Source organism: Podarcis melisellensis, assembly GCF_964234715.1.
Source record: "Podarcis melisellensis genome assembly, chromosome: 4".
Taxonomy (NCBI): Eukaryota; Metazoa; Chordata; class Lepidosauria; order Squamata; family Lacertidae; genus Podarcis; species Podarcis melisellensis.
The window spans coordinates 68,270,735-68,286,782 of NC_138531.1; the positions used below are offsets into that span (position 1 = coordinate 68,270,735).

At 41.0% G+C, this 16,048-nt stretch overlaps 1 protein-coding gene across 1 annotated transcript in view; it reads left to right on the plus strand.

The window, feature by feature from the left end:
• The window catches only part of MYH15 (myosin heavy chain 15), an 83,364-nt gene that overhangs the window by 16,331 nt on the left and 50,985 nt on the right, over positions 1-16,048 (plus strand). Inside the window, exons 9-17 of the mRNA XM_081908322.1 lie at positions 1,481-1,544; positions 1,641-1,739; positions 4,291-4,394; positions 8,185-8,323; positions 9,071-9,189; positions 10,259-10,408; positions 11,632-11,802; positions 12,880-13,059; positions 14,081-14,213. Coding sequence (XP_081764448.1) covers positions 1,481-1,544; positions 1,641-1,739; positions 4,291-4,394; positions 8,185-8,323; positions 9,071-9,189; positions 10,259-10,408; positions 11,632-11,802; positions 12,880-13,059; positions 14,081-14,213 — 1,159 coding nt within the window. The remainder of the gene's footprint in view (positions 1-1,480; positions 1,545-1,640; positions 1,740-4,290; positions 4,395-8,184; positions 8,324-9,070; positions 9,190-10,258; positions 10,409-11,631; positions 11,803-12,879; positions 13,060-14,080; positions 14,214-16,048) is intronic.

A 16,048-nucleotide genomic window follows, 5' to 3' on the forward strand; every position in this document is an offset into this window, starting at 1 on the left:
TTCAAAGTCCAGGCTTCCCATTCAGGGCCGAGATCGCTCTGGAGAAGAAGCTGTTCTTAACACGGCTCGTTCTTGTCTTCATCGTCCTGTATCTCCGTCCCGACGGCAGGAGCTCGAAGAGACAGTGACCAGGATGCGATGGATCTTTTACTATGTCCAGTGCCTTCCTATGGCACCTTGTGGCATAAATCTGCTCTAAGGTGGAGAGTGGGCAGCCAACAATGCTCTCTGCTGCCTTAACAACTCTGCACAACCCCATCCTGTCCTGGGTAGTACAGCTTCCGTACCACACACATAAGCCATAAGTGAGCACGCTTTCAATGGCACAGTGATAGAAGGCAAGCAGCAGTTTCTGCAGAAGATGGTTTTTCCTTAGAATTCTCAAAAAGTACAGTCTCTGCTGCACCTTCTTCACAAGCCCCCTTGTGTTGACACTCCAGGACAGATCCTCTTGTAATTCAATGCCCAAAAATCTGAACGTTGTTACCCTCTCCACACAGACCCCATCAATCAAAAGTGGCTGGACATTGCTCTTCTGTCTCCTGAAGTCCACCACAAGCTCCTTTGTCTTCCTTGTATTTATGAGCAAGTTGTTAGCTCTGCACCACTCTGTCAGCCGCTCTACCTCATCTCTATAGTCCGTTTCACCCTCCCTTTCAGAGATGAGCCCAAAGTCCAATATCCACCCACAAAGTGATAACGGAAGCCCCAGATCTTCCAGTTTAGACATCAGGCGTTGTGGTAGAATGGTATTAAATGCCGAGCTGAAATCTAAAAAAAGCAGTCTGGCATACCCCCCCCCCCCCCCGCTGCTCCAAATGTGCAAGAACGGCATGGAGGGCAATCGCCACAGCGTCCTCTGTCGATCTTTTCATTTTATAAGCAAATTGGAATGTGTCCAGTCCCTCTGGTAGGCAGGCAATGACATGATTTCGTACCAGCTTTTCAAAGCACTTCATGATTATAGGTGTGAGTGCTACTGGACGAAAGTCATTCAGATCTTCCGGGTTAGATTTTTTTGCTATTGGAATGATAGTAGAGGACTTTAGGCAGGATGGAACAATAGCCTCGGCTAGGGATCGATTTAAAATCCCAGTGAAAACTCCTGCTAGTTGATCTGCACAGTCTCTCAATACCCTTCCAGCTACCCCATCTGGCCCTGTGGCCTTCCTTGGGTTGATTCCAAGGTTGCACAATCTGTTTCAAGCAGATTACATGGGTCCCCTCCCTTAATCTCACTTCGTACATGTGAGGTGATAAACCTTGCCTACCTGAAAAGAATGTTAAAAATCATTTGAATGTATCCACTCATCATTTAGCCCCCCCCAACCTTAAACCATGACAACCAATATCTAAAGCATCTCCAAATAGATGCCCGCCCTTGGTTTTTGTTCATATTTTTAATTCGTTATATATTCCTTTTCTATCTGTTGGCTGTTGCGGTTATGTGTATTGATATATTCTTTTTTGTACAAATTAGGGTAAATTTATCAGAATCCATTTTGGAACTACAGGCAAGCTATCTTCAGCGGATATTGAAATCTGTAAGCAACATGCTAATTTCTATACTTACTTGAGCTATATATTCAGATTGCATGTTTCAACCTATTTCTCAATGTAATTCTTCATTGCCCAACCAGATCTGCTAGAGAAATCCCGGGTTATTTTCCAACAACCAGGTGAAAGAGACTACCATATCTTCTACCAGATCTTGTCTGGGAAAAAAGCAGAGCTACAAGGTAAGAGAAAGGAAAGACGTGGTGTGTGCAAATTAAGAAATGCAACTATGATCAGCACTGCTGCATTAAAGAATGAAAAACTAAAGACAGATGACTTGCAGAACACAATTAGGTTCAGTAGTGGGTTGTTGTTTTTACTCTTTTTGTAACTGCTTGTTGGTGCAATCCTATGCACACTTTTACAGGAGTGAGCCCCACTGCTTTTCATTTTTTCATTTGGGGTATGTTCACATTGACAGCTCAATACACGGCAAGGCCGTTCCCCCTCCCCTGCTGTGTTTGAAGCCTCAGTTTACATGGTTTTGTTCACCTAAGAGATAATTCCTCACCCAATACTCATGAGCTTTTTGGTTTTCCTGTCTCTGCAACATCACCCCCCCAACCCACCACTGAAGCTGTCACCTGTGCAATGGCTGTCTCAAATGTTCAAACCATTCTGCAGTATAAAGCAAATGTAGCTTAATTTTTCTAATTGGATTGAAACTGGTTTGAGAAGCTACAGGGCTGATCTGGATTGGCAGTAATGTTGTGTTAATGCATACTAACAGTGGGAGCACACTGGGTGTGGAACTATTATGTGTTTTTTTGTTTGTTTGTTATTATACCACATCCATCTGACTTGGTTGCCCCAGCCACTCTGAGTGGCTTCCAACAGATATAAAAACATAATAAGACAGTGTTTGTGTGAACATACCCTTAAAATGCCTTTGGGTTTTGCCATGTCCTAGAATGTTATTGGTGCTGGTGCTAAACAAAGAAATCAACAAAACTTCCCAGAGTATCTGGCTTCCACCCCATTGGGTGGATCTCCTTGCTTGATTCCCTTCCATATATTTTCACTTATTCTTTTTTTAAAAAAAAACAAAAACCATTTTAATTCTGTGTTTCATTAATTGCTATACTTGGGATCAATTTAATGTGTACGTGGGTTCATTTCATTTCATTTTAGAATTGTACACTGCCTTGTAAGGGCGTTATCTCCTATCAGGCAGTTTAGAATTCCTTTCAATAAAGAAATGCTGGAAACTATGGGAGTTGACAGTGCTCAGGAGCCCATGTTCTGCTTGTGGGTATCCCAGAGGAATCTGGCTGGCCACTGTGAGAACAGGATGCTGGAGCTAGGTGGGCAATTGGCCTGGTCCAGCCATCTTCTTTTTTATGTTCTTATATATTATTCTCTAATATATTATTCTCTTTGAATCTGTAGATAGGGTTTTGCCTAAGACACATCTTTGCCTCGTGACATTTATACATGCTGATTGTGAGTTGATGCAGATTGCTAGAAATCCCCAGCTAGGCAGTGCTTCTTCTAATATAGCGAAGCATCCCTTTATCCATGCGCTAAATTGCTGCTTGGCAAAAGCAGTAATAATCTCATTTGAGTTCTTGTTATCCCGGCAGAGTGGTCCATCTGCTAAACCCTTAACCCAGTTAGCCTTTGCTGTGGTCTAATTAAGGAAGATTAAAGGAACTGTTTCAAAGTAATTTTGTGCTAACAGGATTTGAACACAAATATTGTACTGTGAAAATGTACCTTCCATGGTGAATTTATTCCTCTGCTACACACATTTGCAGAGATGGTTGCATGCATCAGTCACCGCCCAAATTTTTATTTAACTATTACAATCAGTTGCTCATAAGTAGTCCTACTGAGAGAGAGAAATTACTGTCGGTAATAATGTTTATAGTACACACACATCCTGTTGTCTTAACAAATCTCCTGAGTCTTCCTTTTGTCTTGCTTTTTGGCTAATATTCTTGACTGTCATTTGAATTTCCAGTGCTTTTCTACAGGGGATCAATGCACTGGAATCAGCTGAGGCTCTTTAGTTGACTTAGAGTTGTTGGGCACTGTGCAATTTCTCTTGCCTTTTATCTGTTGCAGAAGAGGAAGGATCTGAAAGCATGGCACCATATGATACCAAGTTGACCAAGGTGTGAGACTTGGGGGCTTTTGGCCAAATGGAATTAGCTGTATGAGCACAAGAGTGGCAAGGTGGCACTGTGCAGCAAGGTCCATTAATTTCAACAGGTCTACTCTGAGTAAAACAGAGTTGAATACCACCCTTGATTTGAGCACAGAAATAAATATCATTTGCAGTTCCACCTCAAGATGAAATCCAGGCACTGCAAGATGTCAGAAGTGGATTACTTATTTAACCCAGCAACATCTGAAGAGCAACAAGTTCCCTAGCCCATATCAAAGTGGTTTGTGGTGGAGGAAACTTTTATGTACTTTTGTGAACAAATAGCAGGTTGGCTCAGAAGAAATAATTGTCAGACTTCAAGTGGTGGTGTCCAACTTCTTTCTCCTGGTCTTTCCTGTGGAAGTCATGCATATGGCACTTATAAGTGATCCAATTTAGGAGCTAAAACTCTACACATTTCTGCAGGTCTAACTTCTTCCAACAATATTTCACTGTCATTGTGATGCCACCATAAACCTTGTCTTATGACATTGCATTTATGGGTACATGTTGGCTCATGAGGTATACTCAGTAACAGACCAGATCTCAAGAAGAGAAGCTATTTTAATTTTTCTTATTTGCAGATATGCTCCTGGTGTCGACAAATCCCTATGACTTCCACTTCTGCTCACAAGGTGTAGTTACTGTGGACAATCTGGATGATGGGGAAGAGCTGCTGGCAACTGATGTAAGATATGATTCATTTTGATTAAAGATTGCAAAATCTTGCAAGCCATAATCTGTTGCAGGCGTTGCTGTGGTTAGATATTTCTTTTGTTCTCACTGAAACTGTGGCAGCAGATTTGAAGCACTGCACACCCAGCACATGGGAAATGTGCTGTAGCATAGAGTAGCTGAGCACAACTGTGCTACCAAGTCAGGACATCTGGTGCATTTCAGTATTTAGGATGCTCTTAGCATAGGGTCCCCTTTAGCCAAACCTCTCTTCTTGCTTTAAGTCTTTCAGAGTAGGAAGAGTGGGGAAATGCAGACATAGCTTTAGGGCTATGGTTTCCATTACACTTTGTAGGTTTCCATTAGGTCTTGAGTACATAGGAAAATAATTCTTATCTCTATATGTACAGATATTATAAAAAGCAACACTAAATCTGTGTATCAGCATTAATAATTCTTTAAAACTTGGCAGAGACAGTAGGTGGTATCCAAAATTTTTGTTCCACAAGGGATTTCCATTGAATATTTGATACAACGCGATGGTCATATCATAGAATCATAGACAGCAGCACTAAGAAAAACACACCAGGTATAAGAAGTCCATTTTGATGTAGGGCAGTGGTGGGTAATCTCCAGACCACAGGCCGAATGTGGCCCTTGGGACTCTCCGCAGACCATGCCTGTGAGTAGGCCATTCTCTGCAGCCTCCTCAAGTGTCTGGGTTGTGATAATGCCTCTTGCTTGCCTGCATAGAGGAAGGAGAGACACGTGGCTGGAATGTAGCCTATTGTACAAAGGTAAGAATCAAATCTGTTGTCTCTGATCCCACTCACTTTGCTATCTCTTGTCTTGCCCACAACTGGCATGGAGGCCCCAGAAGGTTGTGCGTGGGCTGAAGGCTCTCCATCTTGATGTAGATATCTATGTAGAGATCAACTATTTTGCTCATTGCAATCTCTGTAGTCAACCTCAAGTAACCTTTTGACAGTTCCCATCAAATGTGAATGGTGCCTCACTGAGGTACTCTTGGTGACTGTTCCTGAGCTGTAAAATTTCATTCCTCTGGGAATCACAAGATATTGACATCATTATGCGCACATATCCCATAATGGATTTTTAATGCTATCCTATAATGTGTTTTTAATGCTATTCCCTACGCTTTTGATGTTCTCAAGTACTTTGTAATGCATTCACATTGCACATAATGCATATTTTTGGTATGGAGAACATAGCAACCCAGAATATTCCCAATAAGTTTCCCCTGATATCGGTATTAAACCATCCATCCTTTTATAGTTTATTTAGGGATTGGAAAGGGGAGGGATCTTACTGGCTAAGGTACTTCTGTATTAACACCCCTCATCTGAACAATGGGAACAACAATTTGAGAGAAAGATAAGCCAATGCAAAAGTTACTTGCTTAGTATCCATCAGATAAATTACGTTGTTTCCAACAGACCAAGTGAGCAGCAAGCAACCAGAGGACTCGGGCATTTTGAGAATGTAGTTTTGGATACGGTAAATGGTCAGAGGGCCCTGGTTTCTGCATATGTTAAAGGGAATACATTAGAATAGGCCACATGTGGTATCATACCTCAGTGAAACTGACACACATGCAGGGCACAGTGTTTCCAGACCATTGGCAGGATTGTGGTCAGGGCTGAGAGTGGCAACATATAGTGAGATTTTGGGTACTCAATGAGAGTAATATTATAACTAAGCGGAATTTTTTTGGAGGAGGAGAGAGGGAATGTAGTATTTAAGGGCTTATTTAGATTCATTTTAGCTGCTGAAAGATTTGTGATAATGGAACTGTGGAAAGAGCAATAGGACTCTCATGGTATATCTCGGTTACAGTAAATCTTGGGAAATTACCATTGCAGAAAAGTTTATACATCAAATCCATTTCATCAAGGAACAAACAAAACAAAGCACCCTTTATTTTTTTTACAGAAAGGAGTAGCTTTTTTTTAATGCTAATAAGATTGACAGGACAAGACAATATATAGTGATTTAGGAAAAAACAATCAATGATTTAAGTTTGTGGGGAATTCTCATCGGTGGAATACAGGAGAAGACTCACTGTTATATTTGTCAATCAGGGTGACTTAAAGCATTACAAACAATATTCTTTATCCCCCCATATTTTAATTGATTTTCCAATAATATATATTAAATGGACACAATTAAATCCACACAGTGATAAAGGGTCCGCCCTCCTCTTGCCAGAAGTAAGTGTTCTTGTTCATATTATATTGTATGCTCTTCAATCATATTCATTTACTGTCTATTTTTGTCAGTCCTTCAAGCAGGGATCTTCTATATTATATCATCACCATCATCTCCATCAATCAAAGGAGACAAGACATACACAAACATAGTTCTAACAAGGAGAAAGCAGCCAGGAAGTCAAGATCTGTGCTGAGGCAGCCAACATTGTGTTCTCCATTCCACATGTGTAAAAAAAAAAGGCCACTAATTGGCACAGAACGTATCTGGCTTCTTTTCTCCCCTCTATACTGCTACATCATGGGTTATTTTCTCCTCAAGGAGCTATTCACACATTGCTAAACCATAAATCTAGTCCTATAGACCTTGTAAATTTCACTAAGTTTGGACTAGAAAGATTCTCACTACTGTTGTATTAATATATTTATTCGTCTCCTCAAAAAGAGAAAGCAGAGACAAGTGAAACAACATTGTTTATGATGCCTTAAATCTCTCTGATTGATGAATATGATAGCAGTGATTGTCTTCTTCTGTATTAGTCTCATAGCAAAAAAGAATATTGTTACAGGTCTGGGGCAACAGAGTTTGGGGGTGCAAGGGGACCCATAAATGCTAGAGTTAGTGAGTGCTAGAAATCAATACATGATAGAATTTAGATAATGTTTGGAGTATTGAAGGAAAGATGCCAGGCCAGGGCCTCACTTAAGATAGAAGTTATTAAGGATGGCAAAAGGTGCTGGAAGTGAGTCATTAACCCATCAATAAAAACCATCAACAGGGCAAGAGATTTTCTGACAAGGACCTAGTGGGAAGCTCCCATGGTTACCGTGGGTGGAGAAAGGTGTATGATTTCAGCTTCCATGAAATAGGAAAACAGGGAAGGTGGGGCTGTGCCCACAGAAAAAAAATAGCTGTTTAACATGAGACGGGTTTTTTTTCCTAGCAAGGGTCTTTGGGAAGGAGAAGGGTGGAGCCAGAACTCCAGGCAGAAGCCATGCAGGGCAGAACCATCTTGGCAGGCTGGGACAGAGACTCCAATGCTGTGCTGCTGTGGGAAGCAAGTCCCTCTTGTGATGTAATGCTCTGAACTCTCTCCAAAGTAGACCCAGGTGTAAATATGGGTACAATAAACCACATTTCTTCAAGACTGTGCCTTGATTTCCCAATGGAAACGCAACCCTGGCTGAGCTCCTGGAACTCCTGGAACCTCAAGCAGTCGCTCGGCGTAGATTGGGTTGGCGTGTAGTACTATTATGTTCAGCTGTCATGCCATTGCAGTTGTTGGGCTATTTTTTGGGTTGATGGTTTTATTTGCTTACCTTAAAAATGAAAAATCTCTCTTTCTCTCTCTCTTCAGTAGATTATTAGTGGTAGGAACTATTCTCTGTTTTTGAGGAATAGGGCAGATTCAAAATAAATAGCAGAGGCTTCTTGTTCCTCTAGTTTATTTTTTGAAAGATCAATACCAGAACAAGCACAAACATCAGCCATGCCGTGAAAGAGCTCTAGAAAATAAAGCTGCATGTTGTTTCACAGGCAAGTGACAAAACGTCCTGTTCTTTTACTTTCCACAGCAAGCCATGGATATTTTGGGCTTTGTGGCGGATGAAAAGTATGGTGCCTACAAGCTCACTGGTGCCATTATGCACTTTGGAAACATGAAATTTAAACAGAGACCCAGGGAGGAGCAGGCAGAAGCTGATGGCACTGAAAGTAAGCTCTTCTGTATCTGCCCATTCACAATGTTCCATGCCCTGTGTTGAGCTGTGACGCTGCAAGGCAAGGTCTATTTTAAATTACTGCAGGGATGTTCACAAGTTACATTCAACGAGTGCACAATCTGTGTACACAAATAGTTGAGCTGTGCACATGTACAGTTATTCACAAGTAATGTTCAGCAAGTGTACAGACTGTCCACACAATAGCTATACATCAAGGGTACAATCTTTCACACAAACACTTGTACATTTGTAGGGCCAGCTTATATCTGTGTTCATTGAAACATGTGAATAAGCCTTGTTATTGCTGTATGATCTGTATTCAGATCATACATAATCTTCAAGTTTTATTCCTATCACTTCTGCGATTGTCATTTCCATGTGATTGGAACATACATACGACACTTCTGTGTTTTCCATGATGTTGATATTACTCTCCTGGGGGAAAATAAATGTCAAAACACAGCAAGAGCAGCAGCTAGACTTTCAGACTCGGGTACTTGGGGTTAGAGAAACACAGTGAATTCAGGAAGGATCTATGATGTAGAGGTCTGCCATCTTTTAAATATATTAAATTCTAGTACAGGGTAGCTAGGATTTATATAGCCAATTTGATTTTCATGCTCCATTGTTGCTGTTTAAAAAATGCTAGAGTCTATCCCAGTAAATGAGTGATCTGTAAATCTAAACCTGTCCTATCCTGTGTCAATGAACTTGTTGAAATATTGTAACTCTCTATCAGGTGCTGACAAAGCTGCTTACCTGATGGGAATTAATTCCTCTGATATGCTTAAGGGTTTGGTACATCCTAGAGTGAAAGTTGGAAATGAGTATGTCACCAAAGGCCAAAGTGTGGAACAGGTAAGGAGGTGTTTAAACTACATGAGCCAGCATGATACCAAACCCATATGCTGGGATGGAGAACCATCATTCTTTTGAGGGCTGCAGTTTCCTTGGGAGCAATCTGTCTGGCACTGCATGCTACTGGGGGGGCTGAAGCCAGCAGTGGAGCTAAAAGTGGGTGGGGGACTCTTTTAAGATTCAATTTATTATTTGTCTGACCCTTTCCAACAAATACATTGAGCTCAGATTGGCTCACAATAATAACAAAGTGTTAAAAATTAGCAAACAACATTTCCAGCATATGAAAAAACAACACAGCATACATACAAACAAACAAACAAACAAACTCAAAAAAAAACCAAACAATTAATGCAAGAGCTATTTGGATACAAGCCATTGTCTTTCTTCAGTACACATTTCCTTACCTCAGAAATAAGTGCTGCTGATTTTGATACGGGTTAGTTGGGCTTAATGTAGAAAATTTTAAAACCTCCCACAACATGAAACAGGAAAGTACGTAGCTGAATTTTCATAAATCAAAACTGTAAATCCAGCTTCAAAGATTCCAAAGCTACATTGAAATCCATCTTGCATGCAGCTGTGTGAGCATGTTTATGCCGAGTTGAAACTGCAAAACCTATGGCTTTGGGCAATTATTAAAGCACACATTACCACACCGAAGTCCTTGCCATTGGAGAAAGCAGTAAACTATGCAAGTGCAAAAGGAAGTAGATAAATTGCCGTTGAGCCAATAAATATGTTGCTTGGTGATGAAAAAATATAATTCCCCCTGCAGATTTCACATGTAGCTATATTTATTCCTGTTTTATAAGTCTGGGACTAAGGGTGAGAAATGATTTGCTTTATCAAGGTTGCATAGTTGGATCAAGTATCCCAGGTCCAACACCCTCTATACTGAGCTACACTGATCTATGTTTTAGGTCAATAATTGTATGCTAGGTTTAAACCCAGAATGCCAATAGATCTGAACCTGGCATGTAGGATGCTCAAAGGGAGTACCTTCCGCAGACTTTTGATCCCAAGGATTATTATGGTATTGTGTGATTGTTCTACCTCTCTTCTACAGGTTTCCTATTCTGTTGGGGCCTTATCCAAAGCAGTGTATGATAGGATGTTCAAGTGGCTCGTTACTCGCATCAATAGGACCTTGGACACCAAGTTGCCAAGACAGTTCTTCATCGGGGTGTTGGACATTGCTGGCTTTGAAATCTTTGATGTGAGTAATTGCCTCCCAAAATTTTCATGATAGCAACAAATTGATTTAAAATAATTATGTTTAGGGAAACTTTTAATGTTTGATGGATTACTGTATTTTAATTTTTTTGTTGGAAGCCGCCCAGAGTGGCTGGGGAAGCCCAGCCAGATGGGCGGGGTATAAATAATAAATTATTATTATGTCTCTTAGCTAGAAGATAATGTTTGTTGAAAGAATCAGTTATCAATGTTGTATTAGCAGGAATGTCACCTCAGATGTTGCTTGACTCCCATCATTCCTGACCACTGGCCATGTTGGGTGGGGCTGATGGGGGTTAGAGTCCAACATCTGGAGGGCCACAGATTACACATCTGTGTTGTACAGCTTGCTGGATTTATAAGGAGCAATGAGAACTAGTCAATAATGTATAGGTGTAGTTTATTTATCATTGATAAGAGCATGGGGAACGTACTCCCAAACCCATCTTGGAAAGCAAGGAACTGTAACTAGTATTATGATATTGATCTTTTGGTGATGGTAAGAAATAAGCAGTGGTCAAGTTCTCATACGAAAGTTGCAAACTTATACTTGCAACAGGCTTACCAGTGTTCAGCTGACCTAATTTATTTGATCCACCCAAGGGCAGTAGGAATGCACATATAAATACACACACAAAGGCAGAGAAGATGCACATAAATGTTTAACCATAAAAATTAGAAGGGTCAATGAACTGTGGATAGTATTTATATAACTTAGCACCATTCACTCAAAGGAAAATGCCATAGTTTGCACAAATTTACTTCTCATGTTCTTAGCAAACAGCCCCAACATTTGCAGGACTTCAATTCTTCTGTTGCTGGAAAGTGGAAAATATTTGCCTTTTGACAGATACCTTTCATAATGAGTCTACTTCAGCCTCAATCCAGGAAATGTTGGTTAGGCTTTGACTTCAGTTCTGCTCAAAGTTTCATCTAACAGCAGTTCCAATGGGACTTAGGCACAAGGGGAACTACTCTGAATCAGGGCTTCAAAAAAAAATGCCTGGCATATTATGCCTGGCATACTTTGGGAATTCAGTGGCACTCTTCTGTCCATATGTGAAAATTAAGCAGTTGTGTTCTGCACATTAGCACTGAAGTTAGTCTTAAAGGAATTCAGATCATATACTAACAGACTTTACATATATTTGCCTTCGTTCTTGTTCCTCTGTAAATTTAATTTTATGTCTTTCCTCCCCCTCATAGTTTAACAGCTTTGAGCAGCTTTGCATCAATTATACAAATGAAAAACTGCAACAGTTTTTCAATCACCACATGTTTGTCTTGGAGCAAGAAGAGTACAAAAAGGAAGGCATCGATTGGGTGTTCATTGACTTTGGATTGGATTTGCAAGCCTGCATTGATCTCATTGAAAAGGTATGGAAAACATCATTGGGGTTTCTGTTTGATAGCAGGAAAGGCTTACCATAAAGACAATGAGATTGGGGTGGATTTAGGGGAGCGCGACTGGTTTGGGAGTGGAAACTTGGGGATGCCATAGGCGGCGCCACAACAATGATGTAGAACAGAAGGCAAGATGCGAGGGGGGCAAATTTTGGCATTGTATAGGGCACGGCTGAAATTTGAGACCCCAAGGTCTATCAAACCTTGTAGTGATTAGCATGTCTGACAAGGCCCTGAACTAGGTTATGTCTTTGTGCAGCTGTAAAATTTACTGCTTGACCCATGGGCCAGTCATTGCCTCTGAGCATAACCTACCTGACAAGCTAGTTTTGACCATAAAATTGAGGAAGATAACAATGTATGCCAGCTTGAGTTCTCTGAAGGAAAGAAGGAATGCAAACATACTTTTGAAGATTGATTTCTTCTACTAGCACCATGACAAGCCTAAACAACAGCAATACACCTGGTACCTTTTGATTCTTGATGTTTCCGCTGGAGATACAGATATATCTATATTTATTCATTTTTCCATAGTTGCCCATGCTCAGAGATGTAGCAGTCACATTCAAAACAAATAAATCTTCTTGACCAGTTTTTTCCATTAGTTAGGAGAGACCATTAAACAACTTTTGCCCCACCAAGGCAAATGTTGCCTAATAATGCAAGAACTGCAGAAAAAGACTGGGATGGGTGTCAGTAACTTGGCAAGCCACGAGACACAGCTGGTGGTATGTGTTCATTATGCTGTATAGTAAGTTATATAGACCTCAGCTATTATAACGCTGGGTTGTTTTCTGACTGATTTATTGAGAAAAGTAAGTCAATCCAAGCCTTTTTGAAAACCAAAGCATCAATATTGTGTCAGCAATCTGTATAAAATATAATATTTTCACACTGTGTCGTCAAGTCTGATAGCAGTCTGAAAAAGTAATATGTTAACAGCTATTGGGAGCGGGGAGATTCTGCAGATGCAGTATTCATTCATACTAACCTAAATGACATCCTTGGAAAACAAAACCCTAACATTTATCTCCCTATTGCCGTGCGTAGCCCTTGGGGATCTTGTCTATCCTAGAAGAAGAATGCATGTTCCCGAAGGCTACAGATATGACCTTCAAAGCCAAGCTGTACGACAATCATTTGGGCAAGTCACCCAATCTGCAGAAACCCAGGCCTGACAAAAAACGGAAATATGAAGCTCATTTTGAACTCCTGCACTATGCTGGAGCGGTAAGTTTTTGGCATTTGCAGATGGGGACAATGGCATTAACCTCAAAGCATGAAGCCCTGTTGGGATGAATGGAGCCATGGGCCAAAGTGGTTGCAATGGCATGAGAGGAATGCCACGCTTTGAGTTTTGAAAAGTTAACTTGAGGGTGAAGTCAGTTGAGTTTCTGAGTGTGCTGGAAGCAGTTTGAAATTATCTGCTCTTGAAACATATGCCTTAGAATTCAACCACAGAGTCCCTGTCTTCATCTCTAGGCATCATTATTATTATTATTGTCTGTACAAAGAAGGACTGAAACTCAGTGGTAGAGCACATGCTCTGTATGCAAAAGGTTTAATTCATGTCGTCCCCAGGTAGGGCTAGGAAAGACCCCAATCTGCAACCCTAGAATGAGGAGTGATGGGAGTTGCAATCCAAGAACATCTGTCACCATGTTAGCTAGCTGTGGTGTGGACAAATGGATTAGTAGTCTGACTCAGTAGAAGGCAGTTTCCCATGTTCCTAAGAGATAGGAGGAACTGAAAGACTGGGGGGATGCATGGAAGAAAGATGTGGTGATTATTTAGGGAAATGGAGATCCAATATTAAGATGAATATATTACTGGGAAGACTCCTGAAGTGACCCATAAAATCCCCCTTAATTACCTCCCTTCTTTCAGATGTCATTTGGAAACTATATTGTGCAGACGGACCTTTGCAATATGAATGTTCTCTTTTCAAACCAACCAGTATTTACTGGTTTTTTTAAAATTATGTTTTTATATATGCTTATTGTTGGTTTTATTCTCAAATGTTGCATTTCTCTTCCATTTTTTTAATGAAAGTGCAGTTTATAAATGCATACATAGATAAACCAGAATTATAATGGTTGTGAGGTAAAAGCAAAAGGCATTAGACTTGATTATTTAATCTGTTTTATTGTTTTGCTTCCCTTTTGTCTGTCTGTCTATCATCTCTCTCTCTCTCTCTCTCTCTCTCTCTCTCTCTCTCTCTCTCACACACACACACACACACACACCCTAGGTGCCCTATAACATTATGGGTTGGCTTGAGAAAAACAAAGACCCACTCAATGAAACAGTAGTGAGCACTTTTCAAAAATCTTCCAACAAACTTCTGGCAAGCCTATTTGAAAATTATGTCAGTGCTGACAGCGGTAAGTCGAATGACCATTTCCCTTTAATTCCTAGATCAAAGCTTAGCAGAAATGTTGAGTAAATATACCATCTCATGAGATCTGAAGGTCTTGCTGCCTTAAATGTACTTTTTTCCATAACATCTCTGTGGGATGACTATTTCTACTGATTCAAACAGTTGGTGCCTCACTCAGCTTTCTTTCTGGCTCAGATGTTGGTACATCACTCAGCTGCAGCCATAGGCACTATGAGTTACATTTTGAAGGTGCACCCATAAAATGCTTTATAGGTACATCTTTAAATGCTAGACAGTTAGGAATGTCTTTAACACTCCTGATGAATACACCGTTGGTGGGAATGATACTGTGTAATGAGTGAAATAACCTCTGGAAAGAACAGATTGGAGTACTGTGGGAGGTCAGAACCATGAATCATGAAAATACTGGAAGTAGCAAATGTATATTACAGACATGCCCCCACTTATGTGAGATTGACACACGTGTGACCGCATATATGCATGGTGCTGGGAAATAAATAGATATATTCAATCCAGGAAATGGCGGGAGAGTTGGAGAGTCCTTGTGGCTCATGAGGACACCCTCCCCAGAGCCCAAAGAGGTCTTCAGAGAGGGTGGAGGAAGCCCCAAAGAGACTGCGGGCACAGTGGGGCTTTGTTTAGGCTGCTGAGTCTCCCCACCTAGCAGATGATGCGTGCGGTAGCCACCGCTTTTTCGCATCCTCCAGCCTCTAGCCATCCCCAGAGCTTCAACTCTAGTTGAAGAGAGTTGTGCTGAGAGGCAGAGAGAGCTGGAGGGCAGAAAAAAATGGGCTTTTTTGAGAGTACTCCCTACTTACATGATTTTCACTTATGCGTGCGGCCCTGGAACGTAACATACCGGTAAATGGGAAGACACCTGTACTACGCACAAATAGTATGCATTTTCCAATACACTGGAATTATATATCCTAGTTGGGGCCTTGTCATTTTTCAGTCACGGCCTACTTGGGCATGAATGCTCCTGTGCTCATCAACATGGAGGCAAGGAACCACCAATTAACCTCTTCCGCTAGTCCTGAAATGTGAAAAGCATGACCATTTGTAACAACAGACTCTTTCTGCCCACAGCTGTGCACATGAAGGCTTCTAGGCTTCTGCACCATTGGGAGTCCATGTTTCGAGGAAACCTTCATACGTAGTGCTGTACGTGTGAAGGCTCCACTGCCACAGGTGGTTGTGCTCTTTGCGCAAAGGCTAGAGGATGAGGCTGCTTGAAATGTCACCACTCCCACAAAGATGAACATAAGAGCCTGAATGCCTGCACACGGCTTCTGTTGGGGTTTGAGTGGGCACATAGTGAACTGGTTGTGTGAATCAGCAACCATGAGGGCAAGTTACTGCCTTGAGCACAAGTAATGTGTGAGCTCATTGCACCTGAGCCCAGCAGTTGATGCTTATAATGGATGCTATGGAAGAATGGTTATATGGATTGGAAAGAAGGGGCAGTATCCAGCTAAACCCTCCAGAACATCTTTAGGGGGCACATGGGCAGAAGAGAGGGAGAGGAAGCTCTGTTGTGTAGCAAAGGTGGTTGCACTAGGAGAATTGCTTACTTGGCTGTCACCCAAAGTTTAAAAAGGAATAGTATGAATTGTTTCTTTGTGTATATAGGCTATGTTGTGTCACTTATTTGAATATAAAGCGTTTTTAAAAATTGGGACACCCCGCCTATCTTTTAGTATAAAGTAAGGTAAATGCAGCTTCAGGAAATAAAAAATATTGTGCACCTGATAATTAAAAGAAAATGGTCGTTCTCAATATCAAATCTCTTAGTTTTGAAGGTTCTGCTCCACTGAG